Source organism: Taeniopygia guttata, chromosome 1 (genome assembly GCF_048771995.1).
Source record: "Taeniopygia guttata chromosome 1, bTaeGut7.mat, whole genome shotgun sequence".
In the NCBI taxonomy this organism is placed as follows: Eukaryota; Metazoa; Chordata; class Aves; order Passeriformes; family Estrildidae; genus Taeniopygia; species Taeniopygia guttata.
In genome coordinates, this window is record NC_133024.1 from 85,152,225 (window position 1) to 85,163,201 (window position 10,977).

Consider the following 10,977-nt stretch of genomic DNA (forward strand, 5'->3'; position numbering starts at 1 on the left):
ATTAGGTAGCTTCACCAGCTTCCTTCATCTATGAAAAATCACAAAGGTGTAGTTCCAAGTAAAACTCAGTTCAGCCCAGCTGCTGGACATTTCAAACCCTGTGTGTTGCTCTTGCTGTCCCCAGCTGCCAGCTGTATCTGCTTCCATTGCAGTGCGTTCTGTGCTTATGGGCCCACAGTACAAATCAGATGTGTGTTTTCATCTGCTGCCCAAAAAGGGTTTTCTGCATGGACTTGTGGCCACAGGTTTGCCTGAGCTGATAAGAGGGGAAAATGTGGCTGGGAATGGGCAAGGAAGTCAAATTTTCCCTCCCCTACACCTTAGTTTGAGGAAGAGGCAAGAGGAGGGTGCCCTTATTTCTGGGGCTGAGATTTTATTTTTATTCTTTAAGCAGCAGTGGTGGGCTACATAGCTGGTACGCATGTGGACACTCCTTCATTTTCTGGGCTGAGAAAGGAGCACAGTTCATTCTTTCCTGAATTTCAGACTGTCTCAGTCATATGTAAGTTAAATGTTTTCAGTGGAGGAAAACCAAAAAAAAAAGAAGTTGTGGTGTTGATGTACTTTGATAGGCCAAAATGAGAAAAAGGCCAGGGCTTTGTTTTCATGTTTCGAATAGCCTTGCTGAGCCAGCAGAAGCCTGCAGTTTTCATTTCATAACCCACTTAAAGAACAAGTTAGCGATGCAGGGTTTTGAACAATTAAATTATTACTTCCAAAGTAGCTTATGTTTTGGCACTGTTTAAACCAGTTGCTCTAGAAGAACTTGAATTAGCGTTCTGTCTTTCAAACAATCTTAATACTACAGGTGAAAACAACAAGTATGTCATTCAGCATTAGTAACTTGATGGTTTTGGATAATCTCGTATTTAGAAATGCATCTTGTTATGGGGCTTACAGGTCACATACGTGGAGGATGGATAAGGTGCTCTAGGGAAACAATGATAAAGATCTGTCTAGAGGTGTTAGTTTTACTTTGTCTAAAATTACTGCAAAACCAAACACATGGAAAGAGATGGTTCAGCTTTTCTTCAGTCTTTTTGAAGGTCAAGGACACTTTTTCTTAAGCAAAGAAAATTACTTAATGACAATGACATTCTTTTGAAGGTATTTAGAAGAGCTGGTGTATCTGATGCAATATCTCCAAGGTTGCCTCAGCAAAAATGAGTCTTCTGATTATGCAGGAATGTGGGCAGTGAGTTCACAGTGGTGATGCAACTTTCTTGCTGTGTCAACTTGCTGACTCTTCTGCTCCTTGCACATGAAAGTTTAGTTTCTTTGTTTCGGTTTTTTTAAATTGTACAGTGTTTTCTTATGTTTCAACTTCACCTTAACAGAGACAGCTGAAAACCAATCCTAAGTAAAAAAATTTAGCATGATTTGAGTTAGCATGTTCACTGTAAGATGAAGGGAAGCATAAGTAATCATATTTGTGTTGCTCAGTGCAATGGATCAAAAAGTGCTTGTAATTTTTTAGCCTGTGTGTACACTTTAGTTTTGGTTTCAGCTATCCTGTCAATTTTGTTTTCAAAGCTGGAAGTTGGATTTAGAGTAGTTTAGGGCTTGTCTCATTTTAAGCTGAATTCTTCCATTTATATTCTGCAGGTTCATTTACCTAATTTCAATAGAGTCAAATTGATATGAATGAGGGCAACGCAGCTCCATTGTATAAATCTTTTGTTCCACTCTTTCCGTTTGTGAATGGTTTAGTAGTTTTTCTTTACCCTTGATCTCTCTGCTGCCTAGTCAGGATGCCATCTCTGTAGCTGCATGGTGCCTGTTTATAATGAAGTTTTTCCTCTGTTTGGGGATATGTATTGTAGGTACTGTAATAAGTGCACTGGAAGTTCTAATTGTGTGTGGTTTTATGAAAGCATAGGAGGAAAACATGCATGTTTGCTGGTGGTCTTACTAATGTAATGAGCTTGTCTATTATTAGTGAGTCTGTGAAATGCTCTTGGTCAGGCTTTCCTTCACTAGAACCAGCAGGGAAAGCTGGAGGAGCTTGTTTGGCAAGGAAAGGCAATTACGCATTTTAGCTGCAGAAGTTCACTGAGCGAAGAAAAATGATAAAAGCTTATTAACTCTTATTTCAATGGCTGTAATACTGTCTTTCTGCATTTGGCTCTATTTCCCTGGGCAATGCTGAGGAAGTCTTTCAAATTTCCATGCCTATATTTGTCTGTTACAGAGATTAGACTGGGACAGTATCTGTCCTTAGTATGGCAGGTTCACACTATGAAAATCCCTTAATGATGAAAATATTAACTACATCAGTACTTGAAGTAAGTTTTTAACCTTCCATGGAAGAGAGAAGTAATAAATAGCAATAAATTATGTCTGCAGCCATTTTTTTGAATACTGCTTGTTTAGGTTTGAGTGAAGTACACACACCTAATTCCTGCTGTAATTTAATGCACTGAAATACTGCTTTAGCAATATCAATACTCTTGTTATATCTGGCAGCAAAAATAGAGGCTGGAGTCAAAGTATGTTAATAACAGAGGTGGCTTAGGCTTCACCTGTGAAACAAAGGAAAATCAGGGAAGTAACTCCATCTCTGCAGTGCAGCAGCACTTTGTTTTCCAGATCTCCTTGAGCTTCTTGTGTTGGGGAAATGTAAGGGTTTTTTTAGTGCCAAAGCATTATGAGCTTGAATGGTCTAAAGTAGTGAGGCTGTGAAATCTGTTTATAAAGTCTTCGTGCAAAAGCAGTTTGAGGTCAAAATTGAAAACCGCATGAGCATTCCAGTCCTTTCAGGTTCCTGTATCAAGCCCTCTTAGGGTAGGACCCTAGTAATGGCTGAACGAAGACCTTTTGGAGATCTTTGAGAAGGAGGTTCCTAAAGGAATGTTTGAGCTTCTGAAATGTATGTTGGAGGACTGGTTAAAAACCTTTACAAGAAGAAGTTCTATGGTGTATCTAACAATGCCCATAGGAAATGTGAAACATGTTATGTGTCATAAGTGTAGTGGGTTCCTTATAAAAAGGAGTAAGAATCTCCCAGGAGTGGGGGGGAGTACCTTCTTAGTTTTCTTTTCAGCTTTCTTATAAATTCCTAGTGGAATATTATTAGAGTTTTAAAAGCTAAGGAAATTCAAGATCAGTATGGGAATAAATTTACAGTAATGGAAGAAAATGTTTGAATTCCTTGGCTTTCCAATGATATTCTTGCTTGTTAGCTCTTGAGAGTTGTAGCTGTATATATAATTGCATGCGGCGTTAATTTTACTTCGTACTTCACTGAGGCTCAAATACTTGAAGCTTGCTCTGTCATTTCTTAGTAAATGGAAGTGTATGGAAAGTATAGAGGATTTTTTGGTTGGTTTGTTTGGGTGGTTTTTGTTGGTTTTTTTTTTGGTCAGAAACCATTGACCATTTTTTCAGAAACTAAACAGTGAAAGGCAAGTTTGAAAAGGCTTTTGTATTGATGCTGCTATTGGGGCAGCTGGGTGATCTTTATTATTATTATTATTGTTATTATTTTTATTGTTATTTTTGTTATAATTCCTAAACTGTTCTTGTTGGTGGATGTTAAAACTTAATGTCTGTCAAATAGCCTTTTCAGGGTTTGAGATTTTTTGTTTCCATAAAGAAGTTTTCTTCAAAGTTCGATTGAAGCGAGTTGATTTAACAGCAAATAAAATCTTACCCTCTTAAAGCCTGTACCCTGGAAAACATGAGATACCACTGACATCTTTACTTATAGCAAAAAACCCTATGTGTTTTATGTTTGGCCATAACTTTCTGCTAAACTGCATTGTGAAAAGTCAGCCTTGGTGATAGCCATGTAAAATATGACCTGTTAAAGGCCTGGTGCTTTGGTGTCTGAACAACCACATGGTGAAGATCCTGTAGTAATGGGAGCAGTTCTGCCTTGGAAGAAGTAGTAGTAGCAGAGCATGTGTTTTCAAACTACTTCAAGCTTGGCTATGACTCAGTCTCCTCCGTTAGCTCCTAGAGGAAAGGAAGGTAAACAAGTGTGTTTAATAAAATTGATATTCAGCAATTAATGAAAAACAAGTTCAAGGGCCTGTGTGTAGATCTGGATATAATGTAGTTAGCCTGGCATTAGGGCTTTAATTCTAGGTATAGAAGTGAGTGGCATTTTTATTTCAGCTCTTATCCCTGATATACAGCCAATTAAACTGCTTTAATTAATTAAACTTTAATTGCTGAAACATCAAATCCTCTTAGGGTAAGAATGGCCAAAATATGTGTTTTCTGTTGAGGGAGGTGAGGATTAGTTTAGAGATCTTGCATTAACTATTTGAGAGATACATTTCTTTTGACAAATGTATTACAAATCAAGTCAATACACGAGGAAGTGTTACTAGGTGTATTTTAGGTGTGTTTTTTCTTGACTAAATATATCTCTGGCAATACAGGTGCTGTACTGTGAGGTACTTCATTGTGCTGCTTTTTATTTGGTTTGTTCAGTCTACCCAGAAGAAAATACAAGATCTTAAAAATACAAATAATCAATCTTGGCCTTTAAAGAAATTACGTACTTTGTTGCTTAATTGTGCTGTTGCCACATGTAGACAGTTTTTGGTGACTTGCATATTCCCAATATGTTGGATAAAATGTTTGTTAATGTCAGCTTTCACTTGCAAAAGAATCCAGCCCTTTCCTTTTTGCAAAGAGAGCTGCAACTTAGACTAACTGAATTTTAGAATCTATGGCTGAATAAATAAATACTTGATTTTCTTTATTAAGATTCAATTTCTGGATTTATATATTCGCACAACTGAAGCTCTGGTAGTTTAGAATTTGCTGATATCTTGAAAGTCCTGAATCTGAAAGAAACTTTTCCCCTTATTTTCTGAATATAGTTTTGGGTATTTGGTGAGTCAGCCTTTGGCTGATTTATCCTGAGTGGGTGCTAATAAGTGAGTGAAATTGTAAAACAACAGTTTTCTGTCCAGTTATCTAAGAGGCACTTAAATGAAATATTAACAGCTTGTTGAGTAAATGGGTTTTGAAAGTTGTGGTAAAAGTAGAGTCAGACCAGTTTAGATCTGAGTACCGAAGCTCTAAGTGTGAAGCATGAAATAAGTAAGACTCCTTTCTTACAATTGTATTGTGAGTGTGATTAGGTAAAATGTCTGTATGTGTGTAAAAATGTCTGAACAAAAGCTTCTTCTGGCTTTCTTTAGGCCTCAGAGGTAATACTAAGGCAAATGGTACAAATGATTGCTTGCCAACTACATAGGTATTTTTTGTGATATGCTTTAAACTCTAACTTGGGGCTGAACTCTCTTAATCTGTGTGACTTTTCTTGAAAGACAATAAAATTTTTAGTCTGATGGCAAAGCACAGGCAACTGTTATTGTGAGTTGGAAGCTGTAAAGAACTTCCACTTATTTTCTAAATAAAAATACAGTAGTTTCTTTGTTTGCTAAAGGATGTTTGAAGGAACAGATAAATATCTCTTAGTAGGATCCCCTGGTTGTGAATTTGTGCTTCATTTTTACACTTCGATTGTAGTGGCTGCTTTTCTAACAATGACACCTGTGAATTGGAGGGCCGAACAACTTATTTTTTGGAGGACCAAAGTCAAACGTCTAGTTACGTTCTTCCGAGAAGTTGCATCAAATTGCACAGCTCAGTTTTTAAAGTTGGGGTTGCAAGAACTGAATGTGTTTTATTGTTCCACTCCCTTCAAGCAGACAACACATGTGAAGGTTTTTTGCTTCCCTTCCTACTGAGTGGAATGAGGTAACAGTGCATAGTCATGTGTTAAACGTGGAGGATTTACCTGCGTTGCATATATTTATATATTTTGTGATTGGTTTTGCATTCTGAAACTTTGTCTTTTTAGTCCAATGGCTTCTACTTATGTAAACTTAATGTTTGAACTAGTGATAACCCTGCTTTCCTTTTTCATTTTAGTGCAAAAGATGATATTGATATTGATGCCCTTGCTGCTGAGATAGAAGGTGCAGGAGCCGCAAAGGATCAAGAGTCTCAAAAATCCAAGGGCAAAAAGAAAAAAGATAAGAAGAAACAAGATTTTGAGTGAGTTAGGGTTTTTTTCCACCTGCCTGATCTTACTCCATTGTCCAAAAACACAGTTACTGAAGTACCCTAACTTCTTTCTTATTTTAGTGAAGATGATATCCTGAAGGAGCTGGAGGAACTGTCAATAGAGGCGCAAGGAGGGAAAGTTGAAAGGGAACAACCTTCTACAGGAAAGGTGAACACTGAGAGGGAGGTGGACTTTTTAATAGGAAATAGTTAAAATATGAAACAGTTCTGTCCCAGAGAATTTATAGTTGTAGTATAGTGGAAATCCTGTGTGAAATGTGCAGCTGGCATGTTCTTTTAATTAAATTTAATCATCTTTTCATAGTAAAAAGTCAATAATGAAAAAAAACACGTCTCCATGCTGATAATTATATAAAGCCAGTCAGAATAAATCTTACTTGTGGGCTGAAGTATGGTACACTCAGCAGAAATAGTTATTGCTTTCAAACTTTGTGTTCAATAAGAGAGGTTTTTCTTGATGTATCTCAATGCTTAGCTCATGATGGCAAGTAATTTTTCATGGCTGATTATTGAATTTTTTAATTACCAGGTTGAAAATGATAATGAAGAAAGCATATCAAAGCAAGATAAAAAAAGAAAAGGAAAGGGTAAAAAAGCCAATCTGGAAAATGACTATGACAGTGAGGAAGTGGAAGATAAAGATAAAAGATCTAAAAAACCTCAGAAAGCTAAACACGACGTGCTTTCTGGCAGTGATGATGATGATCATGAGACACAGCTTAAGAAAAGCAAAGGGAAAACTCAGAAGTCAAATAAAAAACACGATTTGTCAGAAGAAGATGAAACTAACATTAAGAAAAGCAAAGAGCGCAGGGGAGGAGTGTCTACAGGCGAGAGTGGTGATGAATCAGATGAGGTTTCCCAGTCTAGAAAAGGACAAAAGAAAAACCAAAAGGCAAAATCTGCTCCTGCTGCAGAGAGTGGGGATGATGAAGAAGAACCTTCATTCAAAGTAAAAACAGTGGCTCAGAAGAAGGCAGAAAAAAAAGAACGTGAAAGAAAAAAACGTGAAGAAGAAAAAGCCAAATTGAGGAAGCAGAAAGAGAAGGAAGAATTAGAAGGTGGTAAAGAACCAGCAAAGCCAAAGGAATCGCTAAAAAAAACTGAAGAGAAGGCTTCTCCTGAAGTTACAGCAATCTCTGGCCCTGGGGAGAAAGGAGAGACTGCTGCAGGAGCAGAAGGTTTGTACCATGGTTTCTTTAATTGAAATACTGCCATTTTTATAAGACAGAGGGATGCCAGGCAGTGAGGATAGTGCATTTGGTTTATTTTGAATTGTGAATACTAGAAATTTGGTAGCCTTGTCTGCCTCTCTGTGTTGGCTGACAGGTGGCTGTGTTTTCTGGCCTGCAATTTGTTCAGGTATATGAGAAAACAAGCCAAATGGTGAATTGTCATTACAGTATATGATTACAGTTCTGTATTGCAAGAGTACTTTTTCACTTCCCTGTTATTCTGATACTTTAAGAATTCAGGCCAAGACTTAATGTTTTCATTATGAAATGTTTATGTAGTAGCCAGTGAGAATATTCCTCATTTGATGTTATTTGTCATATTTGAAACATATCTTATATTTAGACTATCTTTGAAATTTCTGGGGTCTTTGAAAATACGCCTCTCCTTTCTGTAGCTGATGACAATGAGGGGGACAAAAAGAAAAAAGACAAGAAAAAAAAGAAAGGTGAGAAAGAAGAAAAAGAGAAAGAGAAGAAGAAGGGTCCCAGTAAAGCCACAGTTAAAGCCATGCAAGAGGCCTTGGCTAAAATGAAAGAGGAGGAGGAAAGGGCAAAAAGAGAGGAGGAAGAACGCATAAGACGACTGGAGGAACTTGAAGCAAAACGCAAAGAGGAGGTACCGTATATCTCACTCCAGGGATAAAATAAGGAAGAGAGTAACTTTAATTTGTCTGCTTGCTGGTGCAGTTGGTGAATGAATCCTTAATATGTTTCTCATAAACAGAATATACTTGGGCAGCTTTTGTGTAAAGCATACTTTGGAGTTTCTGCATGTTTATTTATCTTTCTCTAGGAACGATTAGAGCAAGAGAGGAAAGAAAGGAAGAAACAGAAGGAAAAAGAGAGGAAGGAGCGTTTGAAGAAAGAGGGAAAGCTTTTGACAAAAACTCAGCGAGAAGCCAGAGCCAGAGCTGAGGCTACTCTTAAACTACTCCAAGCTCAGGGTAAGCAGTAGAGTTTAATAATAATTAAAACAAAACGGAGCCAAAAAACCCAACCAAACTTTGTATCTGTTATGGTTCTGTGTTTATTTTTTTTCCTATCTGGAGCTAGGAGGGCAAGTACTGAGTGATTCCATGTAAAGCTGCTCTCTTGTAAAGGAAGGCAGTTTTTGCCCTCCTTTCGCCTTTATTTCTGAAGTAGGTTTAAGTGCCTGTATTTTTATCTTACACTTCGAATATCCAGCTGTTTAATACAGTCTTTTTGCAGATTAAAGATGTTACTTGTGGAACTTCAGAAAAAGCACTTAAAGAAGTGGTGTAGTCTAAAAGCCAGGAAAAGCACATGGGCTGTGCTGAAGGTCTTGTAAGACCTGGATCTTGTTGAATTAATTCACATGCTTAGTTAGACAAGTGCACTGTATTGCTTCAAAAACAATAGGGCAAGTCCTTGGAGAAGATATGTTTTTCTCTGGGATTTGCCAGGAGTATGTAGGAGCTTTCCTGCTTTTCTGTGAAATATAATGTCTCCATTGGAATTAAGTAAAATGGTCCAATATGTTGTAAATAAAATGTCCTAAACTGTTCTTGGCAATTGGTTTGTGACTGAAAAAAGAAAGTAATTTGTAGGAGGTGAGGGTATTCGTAGAGTACACTATCTGACACTCTACTGGTAGGTGGATGTATAAATGTAGGAATTTTTGTAGCTAGTAAAATGTTTGGAGCTCTTAAACATATGTGAAGGCTATTTCTCCTTGGTTGTTGCTGTAGCTATTAAAATCTTTCTATTTATATGCCCCTACAAATGGATTTTTGTCAGATCTGCAATATAAATCTCTCAGTATCTGAAAAAAAATTTGGATGTGCAGTATGAATCCGTTCATATGTTACAGCACCCACTTCCTGGTGAGGCAAAGATGAAGCTCGTGAACTGACCTGGCATTATTTTGATACCTGAAACCATCGGTATTGTAAAATTTAAAAAAAACCCCTTAAAACAGCAACAAACAAAAATCCAAAAACCTGAACAAATCAAAAAACACAAACCGTCCCACACTTAGGAGAGGTTATCTGCTGGAAATGTTATCTGCTGGACAACTGTAAGCATTTAAGAAGGGTTCTGCCTGTGAACTACTCCAAATTGTCTGAAATTAGGACCATTGACAAACGGGTTTTAAGTGATTTTTTGCATAGGAGATCTTAAATTGTTAATCATGATGTATGTGTTCATGACATTTTATGCAGATTCTATGCTGCAGTCATAGAATCTGATTGTTTTGTTTATTTTTTGTTTCATTGCCATCACCTTCCCCAGTTATCTGACTTTTTTGAGAGCAGGCATGAGTATCTGAAGAACTATATTTAACTCAAGTTTTCTAGCTTTTGAATTCAGACTTCTATAAAAGATAAAATATACATTGAACCTACTTCCTAGTCTTTCTTCCTCCATCTTCCAATTTTGGAAGACCTGTACTCATTTAAACCAAAGTTTATGTCTATTAATTACCTAGATTTTCTTTTTGACAGTTTTTTTGTTTGTTTTGCAGGTGTTGAAGTGCCATCAAAAGACTCTGTGCCAAAGAAGAGGCCAATATATGAAGACAAAAAGAGAAAGAAACAGCAGCAGCCAGAAAATAAAGAAGGTATAATTTGCATATATGGAAATATAATTGATCAGTCACATTTCTGGAAGTATTTCTAAAATAAATCAGCTAATCTTAAACTAATTTAATTTCAGGTTTAGATTTTCTAAATGTTGGGGATGTACAGGGTGTAAAGGCCTTTTACAAATGTGATGTTGAATGCTTTGTGTGCATATGTATGTCAAATACAAAGTAGTTTAAATAATAGTGACTTAATTATAAGTCTGAGTTTGTTCCAGGATGAAAATACATTGATCTTAGTTTTAGTACTTTTAAATTGGAGACACTTTTTTCGTTTGCTTTCTGGTATATAAAACCATTTTCCTGGGTGCAAGTTGTTCAGGGCAGTTCAAAGAGCTTGGATTTTTGAAACCTTAGAATTTGTTGCACTGGTAGATGTAGGTTGAACGCGTCAGTTTTTTACTTATGTGCTTTGTTACTTTCCTCTGGGGGCTTACTGTTGCTTTTCTGAAGACTATCCCTTATTTTAAAATTTCTTGCTTAGCTGGTTTTTATTTTGTTCTTGTTTTTTTTTTTTTTTTTTTTTTTTTTTTTACATTCGTTACATGCCTGCTTATCATTTTTGGAATGTGTTTAAAGAATTGAAAATGTGTTTATCTAAATTGTATCTTTATTTTTAATTTTTAGTGAAACAATAGGGGAGGTGTGGGTAATTCACTAGTATTGCTTCATTTTCTCTTGTCTTTTAAAAAAGGGAGGAGTTTTTAATATCAATAACTGACCTATCTTACAAACCCGTTCAACTGCTTAGAAAGCTAAATGTTTACCAAATAAGCTGGAGTGGAGCTGTATGTGTATGTCAGTCAATTTGCACTTTGAAATTATGTAGCAACCAACTTCCTGTCCTACAATTTCAGAAAGTGTGGAGGTAACTTCCCCAGCTGAAGATGCTGTAGAACTGGAAACACCAGTGAAAGAAGAGGCTGCTCTTCCTGTAGATCCAGGTTGGTGGTAATGCTAATAAATTTCAAACATTTAAGCTTGTGTGTGTCAGTGCTGCATGATAGTTATCATACCTTGCTGGATGGGGTTGAATGGCCATCCTTTCTTGAGGTAGTTGCCTTTTTCTTTTTTTTCCCTTTCTTAAGG

The 10,977-nt window shown here is 36.7% G+C and overlaps 1 protein-coding gene across 1 annotated transcript in view; it reads left to right on the plus strand.

Moving 5' to 3' along the window:
- The window catches only part of EIF5B (eukaryotic translation initiation factor 5B), a 34,489-nt gene that overhangs the window by 5,651 nt on the left and 17,861 nt on the right, over positions 1-10,977 (plus strand). Inside the window, exons 2-8 of the mRNA XM_030278414.4 lie at positions 5,896-6,021; positions 6,112-6,199; positions 6,581-7,232; positions 7,682-7,902; positions 8,080-8,230; positions 9,772-9,867; positions 10,746-10,832. Coding sequence (XP_030134274.4) covers positions 5,896-6,021; positions 6,112-6,199; positions 6,581-7,232; positions 7,682-7,902; positions 8,080-8,230; positions 9,772-9,867; positions 10,746-10,832 — 1,421 coding nt within the window. The remainder of the gene's footprint in view (positions 1-5,895; positions 6,022-6,111; positions 6,200-6,580; positions 7,233-7,681; positions 7,903-8,079; positions 8,231-9,771; positions 9,868-10,745; positions 10,833-10,977) is intronic.